This window comes from Lytechinus pictus, chromosome 17, assembly GCF_037042905.1.
Source record: "Lytechinus pictus isolate F3 Inbred chromosome 17, Lp3.0, whole genome shotgun sequence".
Taxonomy (NCBI): Eukaryota; Metazoa; Echinodermata; class Echinoidea; order Temnopleuroida; family Toxopneustidae; genus Lytechinus; species Lytechinus pictus.
The window spans coordinates 12,713,187-12,739,620 of record NC_087261.1 but is presented as its reverse complement, the minus strand read 5'-3'; the positions used below and the strand labels follow the sequence as shown (position 1 = coordinate 12,739,620).

At 39.9% G+C, this 26,434-nt stretch overlaps 1 protein-coding gene across 1 annotated transcript; it reads right to left on the bottom strand.

Moving 5' to 3' along the window:
- Positions 1-591: 591 nt before the first annotated feature.
- LOC135157250 (uncharacterized) lies at positions 592-26,009 on the bottom strand. The gene is made up of 7 exons (XM_064112222.1): positions 25,973-26,009; positions 21,035-21,136; positions 20,698-20,826; positions 20,355-20,456; positions 18,608-18,828; positions 15,084-15,578; positions 592-858 (listed from the first exon to the last, which is right to left on the bottom strand). Exons 1-7 carry the CDS (start codon positions 26,007-26,009, stop codon positions 592-594), a joined length of 1,353 nt encoding a protein of 450 aa, XP_063968292.1.
- Between the last annotated feature and the right edge of the window lie 425 nt (positions 26,010-26,434).

The window sequence follows — 26,434 nt, the reverse complement described above, 5'->3', positions numbered from 1 at the left end:
GGACCACACACAGTTGGAAATTCAGAAGGCACAGTAGCATTTGCTAACATTTACATATGCCCACAGAGCCGGTCAACATAAGCTCTACCTAAGAGTTGACTCAAGTGCAAGTACTAACCCTATCATAGTCCGTACGCCAAGGAAATATAAAGTTCAAAGTGGGAATCATTAGTGAAACAAACACCAGTAAAACTTGAAGCTTATGGTGAGATTCCAATGAAATGTAAAGGTACACTAATTTGACATAAAATGTTACAGTAAAAAATGGTCAACATAGACATTCTATGCACCAGATGTCAAGGTTTCAGCTATCCTTGGGTTGTTAGGTTGCACTGACCTTGGAATTATCACAATTTACTCAATGTACAATTATGACACACCAACACCAAACCCTAAACCTGAACAAATACTTATCACAAGTGATGAGGATCTCGAACAAGCATTTCCAGAGCAGTTCGATGCTATTGGTAGTTTCAAAGGAAAAAACGATGCTTCATGTCAAGGACATCGCTAAACCTACCATAGCCGCACCACGCAAGTGCAGCACATTAATTGAAGGACAAGATCAACGTGGAGGAACACGACAAGAATCTACGGAAGCTTAAAAGTGCCACCGAGATGACGAGATAATTCCTCGTCTTCTCGACTTTTTGGGTCCGATAAAGCGAGAAGGCGTGATCCGGTATCTCGTCTTCTCAGCCTTTTTTGTCCAATAAGGCGAGACGGTGAAATTCCAAATCTCGTCTTCTCGACTTCTCGGATACGAGAAGGCGATAAAGCAAGATTCCAAACATCGTCTTCCCGACTTCTCGGGTATGTGAAGATGAGAAGGCGAGATTCCAAATCTCGTCTTCTCGACTTCTCGGGTATGAGAAGATGAGAAAGCGAGATTCCAAATCTCGTCTTCTCGACGTCTCGGGTATGTGAAGGTGAGAAAGCGAGATTCTAAATCTCGTCTTCTCGACTTCTCGGGTATGTGAAGGTGAGAAAGCGAGATTCTAAATCTCGTCTTCTCGACTTCTCGGGTATGTGAAGATGAGAAAGCGAGATTCCAAATCTCGTCTTCTCGACTTCGCGGGTATGTGAAGATGAGAAGGCGAGATTCCAAATCTCGTCTTCTCCACTTCTCGGGTATGTGAAGATGAGAAAGCGAGATTCCAAATCTCGTCTTCCCGTCTTCTCGGGTATGTGAATGTGAGAAAGCGAGATTCCGAATCTCGTCTTCTCGACTTCTCGGGTATGTGAAGATGAGAAAGCGAGATTCCGAATCTCGTCTTCTCGACTTCTAGGGTATGAGAAGGTGAGAAAGCGAGATTCTAAATCTCGTCTTCTCGACTTCTCGGGTATGTGAAGATGAGAAAGCGAGATTCCAAACTTCGTCTTCTCGACTTCTCGGGTATGAGAAGGTGAGAAAGCGAGATTCTAAATCTCGTATTCTCGACTTCTCGGGTATGAGAAGATGAGAAAGCGAGATTTCAAATCTCGTCTTCTCGACTTCTCGGGTATGTGAAGATGAGAAAGCGAGATTCCAAACTTCGTCTTCTCGACTTCTCGGGTATGAGAAGGTGAGAAAGCGAGATTCTAAATCTCGTATTCTCGACTTCTCGGGTATGAGAAGATGAGAAAGCGAGATTTCAAATCTCGTCTTCTCGGGTATGAGAAGGTGAGAAGGCGAGATTCCAAATCTCGTCTTCTCGACTTTTTCGGTATTAAAAGGCGAAATGACAGGACAGCGCGATCAACGAGGAGCCATTTTTACAGAGGCGAGAGGGCTCGTGTTCTGGGGACATCCCGATAGACCGCGGGTCCGTTAGACCGCGGGTCCGATAGACCGCGGGTCCGATAGTCCGCAGTGTGTGTAAAATTATGATCAGATATATCAAATGTCATCGAGAGGTCCAAAGGTCAAATGATACGAGGCCATGGGGTTCTATCAGGTGCGGATCCATGGGGGGGGGGCCGAGGGGAAACTGCCTCACCCCCCCCCCACCCCCAGCTCAAAAAAAGAGGGGGGAAGAGGGGAAAAGATAGAGAATAAAAAAAGAGAGAGGAAGATGGGAAAAGAAGAGAATAGAAAAGAGAGTAAGAAGGAGAAAGTAAGAGAAGAAGAGAAGAAAAAGGGGAAAGGAAAGACAAAGAAAAAAAGGGAGAAGAAAAGGGGAAAGAAGAGGAAAAAAAGAGGAGGGAAAAAGAAAAGAAGAAAAGAAAGGAGGAAGGAAAAGGAGGAAAAAGAAGAAAAAAGAGGAAGGAAGAGAAGAATATTTAAATAGAGAAAGATGGGAAGAAAGATAAGAAAAGAGAGAGAGAGGAAGAAGGGAAAAGAAGAGAAGAAAGAGGGAAGGGGAGGGAGAAAAAAAAATTAAAAGAGAAAAAAGGGGAAAGGAAAGAAAAAGAAAGGGAAAAGTAAAGGGGGAAAGAGAAAAAAGTGGAAGAGGGAAAAGAAAGAAAAGAAAAGAATAACGAAAAGGGGGGAAAGAAGAAGAAAAAAAGAGGAAGGAAGAGAATAATATTTAAAGAGAGAGGAAGATGGGAAGAAAGATAACAAAAGAGAGAGAGGAAGAGAGGAAAAGAGAAGAAATAAAGAGAGAGTAAGGGGGGAAGAGAGGAAAAACGAGAAAAGAGAGAGGAAAAGAGGGAAAGAAAAGACAGAAAAAGAGAAGAAAAGGGGAAAAGAAAAGATGGGGGAAAAGAGAAGAAAAGGGGGAAAAGAAGAGGGGGAAAGAAAGAGAGAAAGAAAGAGAAAGGAAGGAAGGGGAATGAGGATAAGAGAAAGAACAAAGAAAGAAAGGGAGATGGGAAACGGAAGAGGGAGATGTTGACCTCGGGAGCGTTTCATCGTTATTCTTTTCTTTTCTTTCTTTTCCCTCTTCCACTTTTTTCTCTTTCCCCCTTTACTTTTCCCTTTCTTTTTCTTTCCTTTCCCCTTTTTTTCTCTTTTAATTTTTTTTTCTCCCTCCCCTTCCCTCTTTCTTCTCTTCTTTTCCCCTCTTCCTCTCTCTCTCTTTTCTTATCTTTCTTCCCATCTTTCTCTATTTAAATATTCTTCTCTTCCTTCCTCTTTTTTTCTTCTTTTTCCTCCTTTTCCTTTCTCCTTTCTTTTCTTCTCTTCTTTTTCCCTCCTCTTTTTTTCCTCTTCTTTCCCCTTTTCTTCTCCCTTTTTTTCTTTGTCTTTCCTTTCCCCTTTTTCTTCTCTTCTTCTCTTACTTTCTCCTTCTTACTCTCTTATCTATTCTCTTCTTTTCCCATCTTCCTTTTTTTTTTATTATCTCTCTTTTCCCCTCTTCCTCCCTCTTTTTTTGAGCTCGGGGTGGGGGGGGGGGGTGAGGCAGTTCCCCCTCGCCCCCCCCCCATGGATCCGCACCTGATAGAACCCCATGGCCTCGTATCATTTGACCTTTGGACCTCTCGATGACATTTGATATATCTGATCATAATTTTACACACACTGCGGACTATCGGACCCGCGGTCAATCGGACCCGCGGTTTATCGGACCCGCGGTCTAAAGGACCCGCGGTCTATCGGACCCGCGGTCTAACGGACCCGCGGTCTATCGGACCCGCGGTCTATCGGGATGTCCCCAGAACACGAGCCCTCTCGCCTCTGTAAAAATGGCTCCTCGTTGATCGTGCTGTCCTGTCATTTCGCCTTTTAATACCGAAAAAGTCGAGAAGACGAGATTTGGAATCTCGCCTTCTCACCTTCTCATACCCGAGAAGTCGAGAAGACGAGATTTGAAATCTCGCTTTCTCATCTTCTCATACCCGAGAAGTCGAGAATACGAGATTTAGAATCTCGCTTTCTCACCTTCTCATACCCTAGGAGTCGAGAAGGACAAAGTTTGGAATCTCGCTTTCTCATCTTCACATACCCGAGAAGTCGAGAAGACGAGATTTAGAATCTCGCTTTCTCACCTTCTCATACCCTAGAAGTCGAGAAGACGAGATTCGGAATCTCGCTTTCTCATCTTCACATACCCGAGAAGTCGAGAAGACGAGATTCGGAATCTCGCTTTCTCACATTCACATACCCGAGAAGACGGGAAGACGAGATTTGGAATCTCGCTTTCTCATCTTCACATACCCGAGAAGTGGAGAAGACGAGATTTGGAATCTTGCCTTCTCATCTTCACATACCCGAGAAGTCGAGAAGACGAGATTTGGAATCTCGCTTTCTCATCTTCACATACCCGAGAAGTCGAGAATACGAGATTTAGAATTTCGCTTTCTCACCTTCACATACCCGAGAAGTCGAGAAGACGAGATTTGGAATCTCGCTTTCTCATTTTCTCATACCCGAGAAGTCGAGAAGACGAGATTTGGAATCTCGCCTTCTCATCTTCACATACCCGAGAAGTCGGGAAGACGAGGTTTGGAATCTCGCTTTATCGCCTTCTCGTATCCGAGAAGTCGAGAAGACGAGATTTGGAATTTCACCGTCTCGCCTTATTGGACAAAAAAGGCTGAGAAGACGAGATACCGGATCACGCCTTTTCGCTTTATCGGACCCAAAAAGTCGAGAAGACGAGGAATTATCTCGTCATCTCGGTGGCACTTTTAAGCTTCCGTAAGAATCGGTACTTGTTCATGGAGACGGCAAAGCAAGAAGGCTCAGTGTTCAACAGCTCCAAGTGCACAATCAAGAAAGAAGCTATCAACTTCTTTGGCTCCAAGTGCACTAGATCAGATATCTACTCAGATCCTAGCAAGGTAGAAGCCAACACATTACCCAAGTACTATTACCCAAGGACGAAGAGGATGATGTTCAGAAATGCCTAATATTGTTCAAATACCTAGCAGCATATATTCCTAATTTGTGGGAAAAGTCAGCACCACTTCGATAACTTCTCCACAAGGAAGTACCGTTCATCTGGGACGATGATCATGAACATTCCTTGAACAGCCTGAAATGTGCAATATCATCAGGTGCATGCCTATAGTTCTATGACCCAGAGAGAGAGGCCTGTCGATATGGATACATCAATGAAAGATCTAGGAGCATGCCTTGCTTCAGGATGGTACCCTGCTGCGTTTGCATCCAAAGTCTTTCCACTGCACAGTCCAACTACTCAAACATAGAGGGAAATTTTAGTCATAATGTTTGGTATCAAACGCTTCTATAATATCAGTTCGAGAAGGAATTCACAGTCATAATCAATCACAGACCACTGGAAATTATATGGAAAAAACTCTTACAAATGCACTGCCGCATCTACAGCGATCGCTTATAATCAAAGTCCAAGGAAACAGGTTTCAAGTCAATTACCGACCTAGAAACAACATGATTCTTTCCGATTCATTGAGTTGACTTTGTAATCCCAAGGAAGCATGCGATGTACCGTTAGGTGTCAGAGTTAAATCCATCTGCTCTTCGCATATGCGATCGACTTATTACTCTTCGGAAAACACAAGAGGACAGAACTTCAGAGAGAAACAGCTAATGATCCAATACCTAGATCATTATGGCAGATAGTTACTAAGAGTTGGCCTGAAACAATCCAAGAGTTATTGAAATCCCTTATGCAGTATTGGTCGCATAGAGATAACATCGGATTATCACATGGGATACTCTTCACGGGAAGTCAAGTCATCGTACCGAAGTCACTGAGGAATGATATCCTTGGACAGCTTCACCTAGGACACATGGGAATCGAAAGTACCAGCTGACTTGCTCGTGAGACAGAGTTCTTGTCAAACATCAACGAGGACATCGACCAGTGGATAAAGCAGTGTGAAACATGCCAGAAACATCAAGCAAGGCAGCAGAAAAAAAAGAAGTGGAATATCAAGCACATTACTTCTTCTCCACACTATCCAAGATCAAACGGATTAGCTCAGAGGATGGTTCGTACAGTCAAGAATCTGTTGACAAAATGTTCTCAGACTGGCCAAGACAGTCAACTAGCAATGATGAACCTGAGAGCAACACCAGTCGAAAGTTACTTTAGATCACCAGCAGAAATGTTATTTGGTAGACCCATCAGAACCACATTATCAAGTCACTATTTCTCGAGAGATTCTACTGCCACTGATTTTCTCTTGAATAGGCAAGGCAAGGTGAAGGAAGTGCATTATCGACATGCAAGTTCTGATCTACCACCTCTGCATGTATGACAGCCAGTGAGAGTTATACATCCAAGATAACACACTTGGATACCAGCTAAAGCATCCAAAGTCTGTGAGGAACCCAGGTCTTACGAAGTATCAAAGCCAAACGGAGGAATCTTGAGAAGGAACGGATCACACGTAAGGGAAATTCCATCCACCATCCCCACTCCAAAGCAGGAATCGAAATTAGCGGTCGCCCGGGTGACGTTGGCAACCAAAACTGCCATCATGGTTGCCCGGATGGCAACCAAGAAAATTCCATGTTTTTTTTTTCTCAAAGAGAATAAAATTCTCTTGAATTTTGCAGCAAGCAAAATTGCTTTTCCAGTCCAAAGTTTACAACTTCTGGATCAGGAATATATCTTTCAAGATCACATTGGCACAAAGTTTTAGCCCAAAAAGATCGCCCAAAATGTAGCACATGAGCCTGCCAATGACTTCTAAGATTGACTGCCTGTTTGTCAAAGTCATCCCTAAGAACCATAAAGCTTGCATTTTGACATGATATAAGTTAATTGTTGGAAGTTGTAAAATGCAATTTACAGGAGGCCTTTTCCGTGGTACTGATTCGTCACCACATTTTCTACTTTTGAAAATATTAAATAGATTAATAACACAGCCATACACATCTCAATGTTCCAAAAATGCCTTCTCCTTCTTTACATTGGTCAACAGAAAGAGGTTTTTGTCATTTTTGGCACTTTAATGTATCAGAATTGTTTGATTTAAATTGTAAAGAATAAAGATAACCCACTAAATTAATTACTCATACTCAGAATACCCTCAAAATATTTGTAAGAGTTCTTTTGTCAGAATCCAAGATGGCCGTCAAAGTGGCGGCCAAGGGACAATATTCAAGTTTTCAGAACATCAAAAATAAATTCATTCAGTATACGACTCCAGGATTGAAAAGGTGAAGGTTAGAAAAACTTATCAATGTGGTGAAAAGGGGTGGTAAAGATAATAACAATATAGTAATTTAAGTCTGTAAAATGCAGTAAAAAAATCAATTTCTTAATAATTGTATATTAGGAAAGTTTTCTAGAAAGTTTCAAGGCAATTCCTTTATTTTTCTTAGATATATGGTAAATCAAGTATTTTGCAAATTTTCATTTTTGGGGAAAACAATTAAAAAATGCACTTTTCTTATTAAGATCAGCCGAATTACCTTTTCATCACCTATGAATAATACCAACTTGTAGAAAATTTATTCATATTTCATATGACACTAATTTTGTGTTCAAAGATAAACCTGATTTAGGAATACAGGCCATAGATTCAAAATACAGATAAAGTGGGGGTAGCTTCGACATATTCCTTTGAGCTGTGTATTGTGTAAGAACTTCATCTCTATTACCTGCAGTGCTAGTGTATCTTATAACTGTTTCCAAGAGACAATATTTAATTTTTTTTTTATAATGTAACAGAAACACATTTTTTTGTCTTTGCATCCTTCTGAATCAGATACATTTCTATTACCATGCACATTACATACTGGACATTACGGTGTGTTAGTCATACCTACACAATCGATGCGAGAGGCTGATCCAAGCTATTGTATTATTTGAATGACATACCGTTCATCACTTTGCAATCGTTTTCATGGATGTGACTGCCACACTAAGGTTGCTTTTTGGCCTCACTTTAGCGCAAAATCGCTTAATACATTCAGCCTATTTTCCTTCTATTTGAAGCAAATGAAGATACTTATGGTGGCATGAAGCCTGCAAATATTCTCGTTGATACATCCTCTTTCATATCGAATGTTGAGATTGTGCATTTATTACTGAAATTCATAATAAATCTGATCAATAACAGTGCATGTGCAATCTTTTTTTACCAAAAACATACAAATTTTGGCCAAAAGTCTTAATTCTTTTAAAAACTATATCAACCGACTTGAAATCGAAGAATAAAGGGATTGTAGTAAATTCTACCAACAAAATAATAGATAATTTCGCATTTTATTAAGGCCTATTTCCATTTTCTGGGTTGAAAATGTGACAATATACATTAATATATCCAAGTCTCCGATATGCAGTAAAAAAGCTAAATTTCTGAAAATTGAATTTTCAAGTTTGAGACATAATAAGTTTGTGACTAAAAACGACATTGATTTGGAATTTCGTCCACTTAATTGTATATTAGGAAAGTTTTCTAGAAATTTTCGAGGCGATTCCTTCATTTTCTTTAGACTTATGGTAAATCATGTATTTCGCAATTTTTCAATTTTTGGGAAAAAAATCTCAAAATTGCACTTTTCTTATTAAAATCTCAACCGAATTACCATTTCATCACCCCTGAAAAGTATCAGCTTGTAGAAAATTTATTTATCTTTCATATGACACTAATTTTGTGGCAAATGAATGTTTGTGTCGGAATCTATGTACGAAAATCCAAATCCCATGAATATGGCGGCCATTTTGGACGCCATCTTGAATTTGAACCCCGTGGGACAATATTTCGTTTTGGGAACATCAAAATTCATTCACTACACATCTTACGGATTACAAAAATGTAGGTTTAAAAAATATATCATTCGGGTGCATGGGAACCCTATCTCTCTCCCCTACTATAAGTGTTAATACACACTGGTCATATCAATACAATGGAAATGGCCTATATCTTGGGCAGCAGGAGGGTACTATACCGACCATGCAGCTGATCTATTTTATCATCCCGTCTCCACTGTCCCCTGCAAAAAAAACCTATTTGTTTTTTTGTTTGCGAGTGATCGTTGCGACCGAGCGAAAAAAAATGTGCAAATTAATAGTACTTGGAATATTTTTTTTTTTTTCAGAACCATTTCGTTTGTGAAGTCTAAATTCAAACCCTTTTCAGCAGATATCTATTTTGTGCTGAAACCTTGATCTGATTGCAGATCGCATAAGCATTGATAAAGGGGGGAATGGTTGTGGTGGGGGTGATGTGGGTGTACTTTTAAGAGTGATTTTACTAATTTTCTACTGTTGTCATCGTTGCGTACTGTGTAGACATCTATCATTATCAAGGAACTGTATACCGATCATCTTGATTTAGCTTCCGCGGGTCTCTTACCCTCCCCCTTTTTATGTTATGATAATCTCCTTGTCCATGTTGACTCAGCCACCCAGCCACAATCATCTTACATTCAGCCCTTGTTCAAACCTAGATATGAACCTTCCTCCACATCAAAGGGAGGAGGTAAAGGGAAGACTGGGTGGTATCCCGATGAGGAGGACAGTTATCAGAGGCATGTCAATTTATGGAAGGTCTGGAAAAGATGTGGAGACATTTCCAAGGAGCACAGTTATTTTATTTGAAGTTCGGCATAATGTTAGGAATAAAAAAAAAATAATAATTTTGCTTTCCAGTAAGCCCTGTGTTCGGAGTTAAGTCCAATTCGGCTTTAAGTCGCATGCGATGGATACTTCATTCCGATTTGGAATTGATTTTGATTTTATACCTACAGGGAGGCTCGAACTTGACTGAATTACGATTTCAGTAATCCCATCACAATTCTGAATTCTGATTACTAAAATTATATTGGTTGAAATGTTCATATATATCAAGTGTCATTGCAATTTCTTTGAAAGTTCGATCGCAACGAATCGCAGTGTGCGCAGGGCTTATAAGTTAGCATCATCTTGGCCGTAAGACCGACAACCTATGTCGGAGTCCTATAGCGGTCTCTATGATCAATCGCATGATATTGAAACGAAAACTAATAGGTTTTAGCAGGGGGTTAAGGGAGAAAAATACAGATACCAAATCCCAGCTGCATGATCAGTGTAGTACCCCCTTGTTGACAAAAAGATTAGGCCCTTTCCATTGTAATTATATGACCAACGTAGGGGGTTAATTTCCTAATGGTGTTAGTTTTTTTTTTTGCTTTTGTCATTTTTAAGGACCCCCTCCCTCCATCAAGCTAGATATACCATGGGTGACCCGACAATTGCTCCGCCGACATCTGCTCCGCCGACAATTGCTACGCAAAATACGACAACTGCTCCGCCGACAATTGCTCCGGACAGTTGCTCCGCCGACAGTTGCTCCGTCGACACTTGCTCCGCTGATATTTGCTCCGTCGACACTTGCTCCGCCGATATTTGCTCCGTCGACATCTGCTCCGCCGAAAATTGCTCCGCCGACATCTGCTCTGATTATACGACAATTGCTCCGCCGATATTTGCTCCACCGCCGATATCTGCTCCGCCAAAATCTGCTCCGTCAATATTTGCTCCACCGACATCTGCTCCGCCGAAAATGGCTCCGCCGTAAATTGCTCCGATAATGCGACGACTATTTATTTATTTATTTATTCGTACTTTCATGCGCATAACAATTGTAGCACAGGCTGAAGACGTCAATTTCCATTTTTGTATATTATAATATATTGCAAAGTAAATTTAAACAATGCTTGCATGACATACACAGGGGCCGCGGAACGGTTTTCAAAATGGGGGGCTGACCATGCTAAAAATCACAATCATATGATCTTTTTTACGTTTTTGTACACGGTTTTGGAAAAAAAAAGTGGGGGGCTTCGGCCCCTGATACATAACATAGAAAGAAATAGAATAAGAGGGATAAGCACAAAGGAGGGATAGATATTCTTATTCATGGGAGTGGCATTTTGTGTATATAAGTGTTATTACGTGACTGGTGATTAAAATGAAAAAGAATACGCGTGCTCATGTAATAATTATGACAGTACAAAAAAACTTAGATATACCCCATTCTTAGCGTCAAAATCGCTCTGGCTAAATATGCTCCGGAGTGGAGATATTTGCTCCAGGTGAAATTCAACGGTACCCCAACTTATTTGTCGAAAACCTGTACTGTAGTCATGCAAAATGTTTACTGTCGGCAAATTTTGTCCCTCACAAACATGACCAAGACATTCAGTAAGTAAAAATTAATATTCACGAAAATACCAACTTGTGAAAGGCTACATGTCGTGTCACCTTCTCGACTCACCCCTCCACTCTGGTTTCCATATCTTCTCGTATACACAGATCTATCACTGATAGAAAAAGGATAATTAAAATATTCAATTAGCGCATCGCTCTCTCATTTCTTTTACGAGATCCCCCCCCCCCCCCCGAGGTATGCTTCATGTTTACAATTTTAAAAAATGCGTATAAATCTCCCCTTTCTATTTCTACGCATTTTTTTATTGTAAACATGAAGCATACCTGGGGGGAGATATCTCGTAAAAGAAATGAGAGCATGATGCGCTGATTGAATATTTTGGATATATTTACCAGAAAAGGGACAATAGCGACAATATGAATATATTTTAATAAATGAATATATGTATGTATCTCTCTCTCATAACGTCTAAACAAATAATGTTGTTTTTAAAATACAATAATATATATTACTGGTATATATATTATTGTCTTTTAAAAACAACTTTATTTGTTTAGATGTTATGAGAGAGATTCATACATATATTCATTTATCAAAATATATTTATATTGTCGCTATTGCACAGAATAGAACAAAATACAACCGAAGTATAATTTTATAGTGACTCACCAGTAGCGTAATGAGCCAACAACAAAAAATGGAGGGGGCCAGACAAGGATGACATTTATTTTCCTTTCCTTTATTCGTTTTTTCCATTGATAGGGAGAATGGGGGATCCGTGACCCCTAGAACGCCCCTCCCCCATCTGTACGCCAGTGATGATCATTGAAACAAATTGAAAGAAAAAAGGTGCAAGGGTAGATAAGGCCCAAGACGTAATAAAAAATATTGATAAAAATTATAATGCTGATAATGAAAATAAATGGCGTGAAAGAACAAAACGAGAGAGAGGAGAGGGGAGCCCGCGCGAATGTATGGTGTATAAGTTGCTGGAAAGCAGAAGAGATAGTGTGTCCAGCACCCCCCCCCCCCCACATTCTCTCCCCGCTCAAGACCGGAGTGAAACCAATGATAATAATATATGAACAAAAATCCAGATTCACAATCTGCGTTACAATTTGTCAAGTGTCAGCGGCAGGGAGAACAATTTGTTTTTTTTTAAGCAGAAAGCTGTGATGATGGGGGGAGAATGAAATAAATAAATAAATAAAAAATTAACGAATAATAAGAACAGAACAATTTGTAAGATGTTCGTGCAATTTTGTTATCTGAGCACATGACGGCGGAGCAATTGTCGTATAATCGGAGCAGATGTCGGCGGAGCAATTATCGGCGGAGCAGATGTCGACGGAGCAAATATCGGCGAAGCAAGTGTCGACGGAGCAAATATCGGCGGAGCAAGTGTCGACGGAGCAACTGTCGGCGGAGCAACTGTCCGGAGCAATTGTCGGCGGAGCAGTTGTCGTATTTTGCGTAGCAATTGTCGGCGGAGCAAATGTCGGCGGAGCAATTGTCGGCGGAGCAGTTGTCGTATTTTGCGTAGCAATTGTCGGCGGAGCAAATGTCGGCGGAGCAATTGTCGGCGGAGCAGTTGTCGTATTTTGCGTAGCAATTGTCGGCGGAGCAAATGTCGGCGGAGCAATTGTCATGGAACCGGGTCGGGGATGGAAGAACATAAGGGACATGATACCATGTCCCTTATGTTCTTCCATCCCCGACCCTTCCCCCTCAACCCCTGCCCTCTAACATTCTCACCCAAACCCAATCAGCAGCCCATTTCTGCATCTGCATGCAGAAGTTTTGGTGCATCGGGTTCTCAACACGAACACAATATTAAGCCGGGTCTGAAGTGTGACACTAAACACATGTAGATAATACATCGCTGTTTGACTTTTGCATTACGCTAGTATAAAGGTCAAACCCTTAAGATTGATAAACTTTTCAGTTATGTCTGGCATTATTTTTCAATGACCCTAATAATAAGCAAGACAATGTCCCACCGATTTCATGATGTTTCTTTTTCAGCTAGGCTAGCCTAATTTTTTTTCTTTTTCTTTTTCAACGCCCTCCTGACCACACCCACCACTAACGACCAGCCAGACGTGCGTTTCCTTACTAAGGGAATACATACTTTATTGCTATATGAAGATAAAAATTGGCTCCCGGACTAATGGTGGTTCTAATAGCAATGAAATTTATAATGATTATGATACTGATAATAACTTCATATCATATAAAGAATATCGGGGGTTTTCCCCACCTTGAAACCTGGGAGATGATTGCACACCGCATCCCCCTCTCAGAAAATTGGGGATGCACTCCCACCCCCGCTGTCTACGATATGAATCATGTTTATGATTACAAACAGTCCTTAATCCCGTTAATTGTCCCCTTTTCAGGTCAGTATAAATAATTTCAGCTTGCTTTTTGCGCTTGCATCAATCGATTCCCTTTAATACGAGGTGGCAAAGTGCCGTGGCAGATGTCTAAGGCACCTGACTACATCATGAAAGTCCGGGGTTCGATTCCCTGTATGGCCCTTGACCGAGGCATTTTCTTCCCAATCACTCTTTTATCTTGCATCAAATAAGTTAAAATGCTTTATGCGTTATTGATACCAACATTTTTCAGGTCACTATACAGAAAATTTCGGCTGACGCTGATGGATAAGCACCATGCTCATGATTAAAAAAAAAGGAATGTTCCCTTTTTTTTCAGGTCTAATAGCGCTTTGCGCTTGTACCATCTTTTAGTCCTTATGAAATACATAATTTTGTAAACATAAAGCTAACAGCTCTTCTTCGAACAGCCGATCGTGGAAAGTGTTGAGGAAATGTTTCATTATCCTTCCACCTAATGGACCATGCTTGATCTGCACCCGAGTTATGAAACTTTCTAGTAGTCGACTTGGCAAAATATCTTGTGTCACCACGACGACAAAGTCATTGTACTTCTAAGAAGTGGACATAAACTTAAAGGTTATTGGATCATATTCCGGGGGCACTTGCATTGACGAGTGGATACCATGCGTGACCAAAAAAAAAACACGTAAAAAGGATGTCCTTTTCAAGACAGGGCACGTTACGTACGTAACGTGGTGTCAAAAACACTACAATAATGAAAAGGGGTATCTATTTAGCTCGGAAAGCTACGTGTTTATGGTCAAATTTTGCGAGGGTATAAAAAAGACTAAAATCTTTAATAAAGGATGTACTTTTGCCCAACAGTCAATACTACGTGTTTAGAGTCCGATTTGCACGAGGTATGGGAGGTGGGGCCGTACTAAACCCAATGATGTAGCTAAAGGTGAAACCCACGACCGAAGTCCGTGACATGTAACAATTAAAATATCGCTGTACTTGTTTCCCGGGGGGGGGGGGCACTTCCATTCACGAGTGGATACCATGCGCGACCATGAGATCTCAAAAAGCACCCTAAACACGTATTTTCCATATTCTGAAATTGCACCCTTAACAAGTATTGGCGTGTGAAACCCTACCCTTAACAAGTATTGGAAACAATGCGATACTATTGGGAAGTATTCCCTGATTTGAACCCATAAACAAGTACAGCGGTATGTCACGGACGTCGGTCGTCGGTTTTACCTTTACCTACATCATTGGGTTTAGAACAGCCCAACTCGCGCAAATCATATACTCTAAACACGTAGTATTGTATTGATGACATCCTTTATAAAACATTTTAGTCTTGATTTTTATACCCTCGCAAATTCTAAACACGTAGCTTTCCTGGCGAAATAGATACCCTTTTTCCATTATAATGTTTTTGACACCGTTATTACGTTACGTACGTAACGTGCCCTATCTTGAAAAAGACATATTTTTACGTGTCTTTTTGGTCGCGCATGGTATCCACTCGTCAATGTAAGTGCCCCCCCCCCCCCCGGGACTTGTTTAGGGGTTCAATTCAGAGAATACTTGCCAAGGGTATCGTTTTGCTTCCAAAACTTATTAAGGGTAGGGTTTCATACGCCAATACTTGTTAAGGGGTGCATTTTCAGAATATGGAAAATACTTGTTTAATATAGGGTGCTTTTCGAGACCCCATGGTCGCGCATGGTATCCACTCGTCAATGGAAGTGCCCCCCTATCATGTAAAGTTACCTGTGTACAGAGACTGGCAACGAAGTTCATTTCCTCGTCGCTGTGGATAGATACGAGATCAGGTTGGCCTTTGGACTTGTCAGTGTTCCTGCAATTCGTCACGGCTTGAGTAAAGTTGACGCGCTCCCCATGATAATAACGATAACAATTACCCTGGAAAAACACCCAAGGCCTAGGACATAGGAAGGTTATCTTGCAAACGTAGGCCATAGTAGCGGAACATTCGTTATCGTTCCACTTTCCTGGTCCTATATATTGCTTCGTGAATTTTACAGCGGAGTCGTTCAAGGATTTGGGCTCACTAGAAGAAGTGAGATATTTCTTCTTCCAAATATAAGCACAGTCTTCTGAAGAATTTGGGAGATGAGGGATGTTATTATCCGGTTGCAAAGGAAACCATGCAGTGTAGTTCACCTCCGTTCCATCCGACCATTCAAAGGCACCTTCTGGGGTTGGTTGATAAAGTCCTATCCATTGATTCTGATTTCGGCAAGCCTATATATATACAGAAGAAATTGCATTGACGTAGTCTTACAAAATGTCGGATTCGAGATTGCGTAGGGAAGGCGGCCAACAGACTGACCAATTTACTCTTCAAGCATAAAAATGTTTATCTTTTTAAGAAAGAAATAATGATCAGGACTCCCATCACACCTAGCCTTTCTTCAAGCAAATTCAGATGAGCAACAAAAAAGGGGATTAACACAGCGCTTTTCTTGTTCAATTTCTGATCACTTTTTCTGAGCCGAGGCATTGAAAACGCATATTGATTTACACACTCTATGACAAATGCATCATAACAGAACATTCATGATTTTACATTAGAACAAACGCAATGTGATATCATTTCGATTTTGCATACTCTGTATACCCTAGGCATCTGTTGTGTGTTTCATAAAGGTGTTCGTAAGTTACTAGCGACTTAACGACGACTGGGGGTCCTTTCTTGTGGTAAGTGATACAACACAAGATTTCCCTTGGAGTTGATTTGCTATTTATTTTATTTTATTTATTTTGTTATATTTAATTGATATATTCATATTCCACAAATCCTCAAAGTACATTTCGTAATAAATCATTTTTACAATGAAATGAAAAAAGTGGAGGGGCCTACTGAAAAGCAAAGCTTGTAAGATATAGACCCCCTATCAAAATTTTATACAAGGGTAATATGATATAAGTAGAGTAAAATAATCAGCAAAATCCTATAAATTTATAAAGATATAAACACTGTAACACAAATGTATATACACTATATACAAAATTAAATATTGACTTTAAAATAATCAACACTACCGTGGATAAGTATGAAGTTCACAAAATATTCTTAAATGTCAAGTCCACCCCAAAAAATTGTGGATTTGAGTCGATAGAGAAAAACCAAACAAACATATGCTGCAAATTTCATCGAAATCGGATGTAAAATAAGAAAGTTATGACATTTTTAAGTTTTGCTTATATTTCACAAAACAGTTAAATGCACAACTCAGCAATATGCAAATGAGAGAGTCGATGACTCACTATTTTATTTTATTTTTAATTATACAATATTTCAATTTTTACACAGATTTGACAAGAAAGGACCAACTTAATTATTAACCATAAACTGTTAAAATAATGGTAATTCTACATGTTCAGGGAGAAATTATAAAACTTTGTTTCACTTGACAAGGAGGAGAAAATAAGAATATTTCATATTTCATTTAATAAAATACAAAAGAAATAGTGAGTGGATGACGTCATCAGTCTGCCAATTTGCATACCGACGAGGATGTGCATGTAACTGTTTTGTGAAATTAAGCAAAACTTTGAAATGTCATAACTTTCTTATTTTACATCCAATTTTGATGAAGTTTTCAGTGTTTTGCTTGTTGGATTTTTCTCCTTTTTTTCAAATCAACTTTTTGTTGGGGTGGACTTGTCCTTTAAGAAAGGATCACCCGTACTATTCTTAAAGTCACTCGAAACTTAAACCTAGCTTTGTGAAACACCCACGCACCATTGGCACGTTGCAGAAGAATTGCAATCTAACACAACTCCTAAAACGAATCGCAGCGGGATTATCAACCAATCAGACGGGCACATTTTTAACGTGCGTTTGTTTGTTGTTGTTGGGGGTGCCTCAAGCAAATTTTGCGTCCAAAGGGTGCTATGGGATTGGTTGATGGTCAATGCACACCATACGCATTTGTAACTTGCATTTGTTTGTTGTTGTTTGGGGGGGTGCGTCAAACGGAATTACTTCCAAAGGGGCTTACGGGATTGGTTGATGGTCAATGCACACCATGTGCATTTGTAACTTGCGTTTGTTTGTTTGTTTGTTGTTTGGGGCAGGGGCCGCGGAACGGTTTTCAAAGTGGGGGGGGGGGGGCTGATCATGCAAAAAATCACAATCCTATGGTCATTTTTACGTTTTTTGTACACGGTTTTGGAAAAAAAAGTGGGAGAGGGGGGGGGGCTGAAGCCCCCCAGCCCCCCCCCCCCCCGCTTCCGCGGCCCCTGTGGGGGGTGCGTCAAACGCAATTGCTTCCGGAGGGTGCTACGGAATTGGTTGATGGTCAATGCACACTATGCGCATTTGTAACTGGCGAGTGTTTGTTGTTTTGGGAGTGCGTCAAACGCAATTACTTCCAAAGGGCCATACAGTATTGGTTGATGGTCAGTGCACACCATACGCATTTGTAACTTGCGTTTGTTTGTTGTTGTTTTGGGGGTGCGTCAAACGGAATTACTTCCAAAGGGCCATACGGGATTGGTTGATGGTCAATGCAGACCATACACATTTGTAACTTGCGTTTGTTTGTTGTTGTTTGGGCCGCAGGGGCCGCGGAACGGTTTTCAAAGTGGGGGGCTGAGCCAAAAGTGGGGGGCTGATCGTGCAAAAAATCACAATCCTATGGTCATTTTTACGTTTTTGTACACGGTTTTGGAAAAAAAAGTTGGGGGGGGGGGGCTGAAGCCCCCCCAGCCCCCCGCTTCCGCGGCCCCTGTGGGGGTGCGTCAAACGCAATTGCTTCCGGAGGGTGCTACGGGATTGGTTGATGGTCAATACACACCACAAACTTTGACTTTGTTTGAAAATACTAATGGAAATCTAATGAATTCAATTCAAATTTTTCTATCAATATGATTAAACGTTACGACTCCCGAATACACATGAGATAGACAGGAAATACATACAAATATAATAATAATGATAATATGCATTTTGTATAGCGCCATCTATCTATCTATTCTTACTATTACTGTTAGTATTGTTACTATTATTATTACACCGGATTTAGTTCGAGCTGCCTTTCAGTGCTCGTGCATTCAATGAATTAATTCTGCCGGGGACCCATTCACCTCGCAAGGGTCGATTGGAGCATAGTGTCTTGCTGAAGGAAAACACGCCATGGCTAGGATTCGAACCCACGACCCTCTGTTTGAAAGGCTAGAGTCAGAACCACTCGACACGGCGCGCCCACAATTCAAATTATCTTGAAATGAGCCTTGCAATTATTTTAGGGGCGTATTGTACTTACTTTTCCTTTGCACAAGTCCAAAATAATGTTCGTCTCCCCATCACTGTGAATGGACACTAGATCGGAAAAACCAGGAGAATGATCGTCTTCCTGATCTTTCCAGTTGATGTTCCGACAGTTCGTCAGTGCTCGAGAAAAGTTGACTCTCTCATCAAAGTAACAATAAAGATTGCCTTCATACCATCCGAAAATATCTTGACAGCTCGAATTATCTGCTGTACCTGGAGAAAAAAAATCGAAGGAAACCCCACATTAATTCCTGTCATCAAATGTTTCGGTCACTGACGGATCCAGGGGGAGGGGGGCACATCCGGCTCGTGCCCCCCCCCCCCTTGAAAGTCACAGCATATATTTTTAATTGCAATATGTCCTTCATACACAAGTGTTGCCTTTTTCTTTGTTTCTTGTCAAATTTTCTTCGGGTAAATGCTTTGAAAAATCCTGGATCCGCCCCTGGTGGCTGTTTCATAAAGCCGTTCGTAAAGTTACGAACGATTTTACGCACGACTTGAACATGTTCTTAGGTCATAGCTCAATTACATATAGGGATATCACATAGCACAAGAAAGGATCACCAGTCGTGCGTAAAGTCATTCGTATCTTACGAACAGCTTTATGAAACACCCCCCAGGTTATGGTTACCAGCCATCTTGATAGATCAGTAATAGGCCTACATGAACTCTTATATTGGCCACACCCACACAAGCACAACCTCACGTCCACTGGCTCACTTACAATTAAAATTGCAAAAATAATGTTTGTACTGCATGTGTAAGTGCGTTTGTCTGTGAGGGTGAGAGTGTGGGTGTGTGTTTTTGCATACGTGTTTGGTGGGTCGTTCATGTGAATGTTTGTGTGTCTTGACGATTCGTTTTACAAAACGAGAACCCCAGGAATCATGCAAAATTAGAAGACAATGATTTTTTCAACGATTACTGAACTAATAATGCATTAATTTGGTATAGGTCATTCAATTGCAATTAACGTAAATGTCTCTAAAATACTAAAAAGTTCAACCAATTGTAAAGAGATTCTTTGCTTATCTAAATTTTGAGGGATTGTGGGAATGGAGCATATTGACATTGTCAGCTTGAATGTTTTAAAGCTGTGCAAATACGGGTACGGATAATTGATTTTCCTGAATGGTGTCATGAGCAATGCAACTTGGAATTACTACCAAGGGTGTTTCATACCCCCAAAAAAAATGTCCGTAAAGTTTTCGTGCTTTTTTTTGTCATTGTTTTGCGAGCCAACGTAATACTAGTAATACGGCAAGCATTAATTTATGGTGCGGCATGATTCGTACTTTGTAGATTACTCGATCTTCGTGTTGCTACTTTGTATCATAAATGCCTGTTGTACTATTTTATTCATGTATATTCATCTTGTATCATGCGAAGTAATTCATGCCCGTTCTTCTTCTTCTACTTCATGCTCGCTTCTATAGCTCTTTTCTTCCCCTCTCTTCTATTTCTTTACCTTCTATGTATTAGCCCTTTCTTTTTGTATTTGTTGTTTAGTTGTATATTTTTACAGGCGTAGGCCTATCCCGGCACAGTCAAGCATCTGCTGCCTTCTGCGTTTTTTTACACCTCCTTCCATGTGCATAGAAACTTAATTACATACATTGTTATATTACTATACAGTAGTATTGATTTATTTCATAATATGAAATTGGATGTAACCTGCGTAATGTCAATCGGAAGAAATAAATGTTTAATTGAATTGAAATAGAATTTTTCCTCACGTTCATTGCAATGGGTCCCGTGGAATCCAGCAAAACAGTAACATTTGTAGCTCTCCATAGTCTCCAAACACCAGCCGTTCTCACATAAATATTCTATACAACCTAAGATAATAAATATACGCCATAAGAAAGTTAAAATAATGACTACATATTATCCTTACATAAGTATTTACATAAAGAATTTATTTAGGCCTAGAATGACACAAAAAATATAATTCTTGATATGAACTTCCCACTTTCTCGGTTGGAGTTTAAGTTTGATCTATCACAACACTCTATATGACGGGAACCGGATCTCATTTGAAGGCCTCGATCTTCTAAAACTATGACGTTTTCATCTCACCGGATGGACTTTCAAGGGATTCCGCTAGATGTGTTGTCCTTGAGGGCGTATCAGTGGTCACCAGGTCTGCTGTGCTCGTTTCTCCCGTCTTTGTCATCATCATTTCGTCAGTCAATAGTGATTCTGCAGCTAGAAATATGAACAAAAAATTACAATCACGATATATTATTATTTGTCCTGACATGACTTTTTTTTTTTGACAACGAAATTATATGACTAAGCACGTTAGTTTTTTAGTGATCATTGATTTTAAATCAATGACGCTAAACATCACTTTATGTAAAAAAAATATGTGAAATATATCATAATTCGTTGAATCAGTTTTATATTTTCTCACGTTCATTGCAGAGGGGTCCTTGAAATCCAGCAAAGCAGATGCATTTGTAACTTTTCATAGTCTCCAAACACCAGCCGTTTTCACAGAGATCTTCATCACAATCTGAATCAAAACAAAAATTAGAATGAAGTGATTGATATTCGTTTTCAATGCAAACGATTCAGATAGTCAGGACAAAATTATCATCTCTCTCCATTATGTTATGTACTTCCACACGAGAGTAGATTTTAGAATATGTCGAGGACAGTTAACAGACCATCTTGACCGTTCTGGACAGGAATACTGTGGAGGCTATCGTTTGATGTAAACAGTCCGCAGCGGGTGTAGTACGGTATTCTACGGCTATATTACGACAGACATACGGTCCACAACGGTCACTTAGTCTTCATTGCAGAGGGACACTAGCGTACCTACGGGGGAAGAGGGTGCAGACTGCCCCCCCCCCCCTGACGAGTCACAACCCATGCAAGGGACATATCCTTGCCCCCTAACGAGTCTTGAAGACCTTTTTTTTTGGGGGGGGAGCTTGTCAATTTTTTTTCTGGTACGAAATTCTTTATTTGTGGTTGAAGACCTTTTTTTTTTTCCTTGTCAATTTTTTTGGCGGACGAATCTTCCCCCCTCCCTGTGAAAAATCCTAGGTACGCCAGTGCAGAGGGGTCTTTGAAATCCAGCAAAGCAGATGCATTTGTAACTTTTCATAGTCTCCAAACACCAGCCGTTTTCACATAGATCTTCATCACAATCTGAATCAAAACCAAAATTAGAATGAAGTGATTGATATTCGTTTTCAATGCAAACGATTCAGATAGTCAGGACAAAATTATCATCTCTCTCCATTACGTTATGTACTTCCACATGAGAGTAGATTTCAGAATATGTCGAGGACAGTTAACAGACCATCTTGACCGTTCTGGACAGGAATACTGTGGAGGCTATCGTTTGATGTAAACAGTCCGCAGCGGGTGCAGTACGGTATTCTACGGCTATATTGCGACAGACATACGGTCCACAACGGTCACTTAGTCAAGCTAGGCTGACGCAGACGACCACCTAGTGTGCGAACACCTTTCGTGGATATCTTCCATGGTAATTTTTTGCAAGCTTTACTATTTCCCTAACCGAGGATCGAACCGCGGACTCTCATGTGTCTAGTCATGCACCTTGGACCACTCGGCAATGCCACCTCCGCTTGAAAAAAAGAATAGAAATCAAAGGCACCCGCTTTGTTGAGTACCTTTTCGCTTTCAAAAGAGGAATTTCTCGGCCTGTTTGTGGAGACACCCACATCATGCCAGTCGTTTGCTACCAATGAATACTGCAACATGACGCACAGAGCTATACTTAGATGTAAAATATTCCATATTTGGAAGGTTTAGTGGTCCAAATGTTTTAATACAGGAAGTAATCGTTTATTCGTAGGATTCGAAAACACAATAAGCCTTATTATTCTGCAAGTTTGATAATCCGATACGTATACGATAAATACGTATGATCTTAGTGAATTCCTACAAACAAGCCTTAAAATGCCCCTACAGGTCTGAATTTCCTATATTTTCAGCTCGCGCTTCCCGCTCGCAATATTTGATTAGTGAGATGCGTATGTTAATCATGATTACAATGACTACAAGTGCTTCATGTCTGAATTTCATAGATTTTCAGCTCGCGCTCGCAATATTTCATTAGTGACATGCGTACGTTAATCATAATTACAATGACTACAAGTGCTTCATGCGTTTAGATGTAATTCTAACAAATTTAGCAAGCGCTTGGAACTCGCATTAGATTACTGGTGAGATATGTATAATGCTAATGGATTCCTAAAATATAGTACTTAAAATCTCCGTTTTGGGTCAATATATACAACAATTTTAGCTAGCGCTGCGTGCTCGCAATGTTTAATGAGACATGCACGTATCATGATATAACAAAATGGTTATAATGTCCCTTTTTAGGTCTGAATACCAAGAATTTTCATCTCGCGCTTCGCGCTTGCATTATTTGATCAGTGAGATACATATCCGTTTAATGGCACTGTCCTTAGACTGTCTCTATTAGTGCATTCCTGGCACCTGAGCGCGCTTCGCGTGCTCACTAAGTGACTCAAATTTTTTGCAGGTGCCCCCCCCCCCCCATGCCGTGACCCACGGTACGCCACTGAACGGAAGTTTGCCGATTTTGCTTATGATTGTCGATTTTCAAAAGTTTTTGCTTTGAGGGTTTTGTTTTCAAGACGTTGATTGTGTTGCTTCATTGGTTTGAACTACTAATGTAAATGAAATAACTGTTTGTGCTTATTACCATGACCACTAGGCAAATCGATCAATTATTTGATTCTAAAGTACTTTAACCCCTTTTCCATAAAGGGGTTTTGATAAACGGAATCCATATTTGATACGAAATACGTGACATTTTGTGGCATTTTGTGGCAACTGAGAGCGCTTTGCGCGCTCACTAAGTGACTCAAAATGTTTGCAGGTGCCCCCCCCCCATGCCGTGACCCACGGTACGCCACTGAACGGGAGTTTGCTGATTTGGCTTATGATTGTCGATTTTCAAAAGTTTTTGCTTTGAGGGTTTTGTTTTCAAGACGTTGATCGTGTTGCTTCATTGGTTTGAACTACTAATGTAAATGAAATAACTGTTTGTGCTTATCACCATGACCACTAGGCAAATCATTCAATTATTTGATTCTAAAGTACTTTAACCCTTTTTCCATAATGGGGTTTTGGTAAACGGAATCCATATTTGATACGAAATACGTGACATTTTGCGGCATTTTGTGGCAACTGAGAGCGCTTTGCGCGCTCACTAAGTGACTAAAAAATGTTGCAGGTGCCCCCCCCCCCATGCCGTGACCCACGGTACGCCACTGAACGGGAGTTTGCCGATTTGGCTTATGATTGTCGATTTTCAAAAGTTTTTGCTTTGAGGGTTTTGTTTTCAAGACGTTGATCGTGCTGCTTCATTGGTTTGAACTACTAATGTAAATGAAATAACTGTTTGTGCATGACCACTAGGCAAATCGATAATTATTTGATTCTAAAGTACTTTAACCCTTTTTCCATAATGGGGTTTTGGTAAACGGAATCCATATTTGATACGAAATACGTGACATTTTGTGGCAGATAGGTCCATTCATTACATGTAGGCCTATTCGCATCGCAGATACGTATGTATACAATGATAATGGAGTCAATACTGTATAATGAAATTAAACACTGCAAACATCACAAGGCCTATACTGTAGGCGACATAATACCCTTAATGATCTGTTGGGGAAAATGAAATATATTCCGATGAATGTGACTGGTGAATTTCATTCCACACATTACATAAAATTGGTCATTCTCATGAAATAAATACACCGGAAATGAATTGTAAAAACACAAATTATGATTACATCTTCATAGATCATTGTGCTCCCTTTCACATACCTAGTCCTCTAAAAAGTAAGTGCCGATAACCAAGGAAAGAAGATGTAAATAAAGTCTTATAATTTACAAAAAAAAAAAAGTCAATTCAGAGGTAAATTGGATGTGGATTTCTTCGAAGGGAAGCTGAAAATCGATGACAGATGCATGCACATCGCTGAAGAAATAGTAGTTTAACATATTATCTGAAACCAATGCAGGAATGCGGTTATTTGCTTTATATTCCACTTTGGAAACGATTTCATTTATACTGTGTAAATCCAATGAGCATGATGAGGGAGAGCAATAATTACACCTCAATGAACGTCTGAAATTATTTCATTTTCGGTATAACAATCCTTCGGATAAACGAATATTATGATGTATCTTACACTGTTAGAAAAGCAAAAGACAAATTAAAAAACAGATTTTACAAAAAAAAATAACCAAATCTTTATGTAAATCTTTATAACAGGAAAGACTTTTTTTAATTTTTCTACAATTTTACAAAACAGGTCTGTTTAAAAAAAGGGGGGGGGGACAGTTTTAATACAATAATTTTTTTAATTAACATACACCAAATGCCAGTTTTCTGTAATTTTACACATATACATGTAAGATTACATGTGTTCTCGAGACTCTGCTGCAGGATTTTTTTTTTTAAGTACAAATTTTCTATGTAAGTATCTTATTAATATCAAATACTTGACTTTCTTTATCCACTTTCTAGTCTCCTAACGTTAAAAAAACGACTGATATTTCCATGTTACACTCTGAGTACGATTCCTACTACGAAGATTATTGTAACAAGTATAATTAGACATTAACTTTCCCTCTTAACATATTTTACTTTCTCTATCCAAATAAAATTAGAGGCTGGTTTATATTTCCAAAGCTAGCTCAAAGACATGTTTTAAAGGGCGCACGAACCAACAGCCCTAATAGCCCCACCTCAATTCCTCAATGACTCCGATCTGGCAAGGTTCATTACCCACAATCCATCATTCTGAGCAATGTGGTCTCAAAATATAGCCCTACTTGAACGACAACACACCGATTTACTTCTCAATGCATTCATGTCGCAATAGATATATTCCCAAGTAGCTTAACAAAGTAATTTTCCTCTCTAAACACTTCGGGGTTTCTCTACAAATAAAACTATAGGACAATTTATCCTCTTAATTTTTCAAAGTTATCTCGAATTGTATTTTTACGCATATTGCTGCTTTTTGTGAACCCTCGTCTTCACTGCTGTATTCCGTTCAACATAGTACCTACTACCTGAACATGGCGTCATACACTGTAAAGGCCACGGACATACGTGGGCCTCAAAGTCTGTTTCGTGTTCTCAGAAAATTGAATGACATAAATGCTGTTACAATAATTTTGCAAGATACATAAACAGTGAAGATGAGGTATCAAACGATGATACTAGTCTCTATTCAGACGTAGTGCTTAAAAAATATAGGTTCCAGCCTCCCAATAGTAAATTGCCAATTCGTCCACTGCCAACTCGTCCACTCACCGTTATGCTCATCAACCTTCATTGAGTCTAATGCCATTTCGTCTAACAACCATTCAGTCCAGTAACCGTTTGCTCCAATCATCACGTCTTCTAATCACCAGTTCGCCTATGACCATTTCGTCTAATAACCAGTTGGTCTAGTACCCATTTTCTTTTCATTCTTTTCGCCCAATTAACACTTTTCCAATTAGACCAAATGATTTACTGACTAAATGGCTATTGGACCAACTGGTTATCAGACGAAATGGCAATTAGACCATGTGGATAGTGGACGAATTGATGATTGACCAAATGATAGTAGACGAGTTGGTAATTAGACCAATTGGCATTAGACCTATTGGAAATAAACCCTCCAAAATTAATGCTTTTTTGACAAATTTCCGAGGTTCAGAAACCGATTTTACAACTAATTAATGCAAATAAAAACCACTCTGTCCTTTAAAGCCCCCTCACACCTGACCG

Bases quoted from the DNA above. Each gene is read 5' to 3' on its own strand.
- LOC135157250 (XM_064112222.1), bottom strand. From the start codon at position 26,009: ATGGCATTAGACTCAATGAAGGTTGATGAGCATAACG. The intron at 18,829-20,354 runs GTGAGGAAAAAT...TTTTTTCTCCAG, and splicing joins CGGGACCCATTGCAATGAAC to GTACAGCAGATAATTCGAGC. The intron at 859-15,083 runs GTAACTTTACAT...ATACCCGAGAAG, and splicing joins TTGCCAGTCTCTGTACACAG to TCGAGAAGACGAGATTTGGA.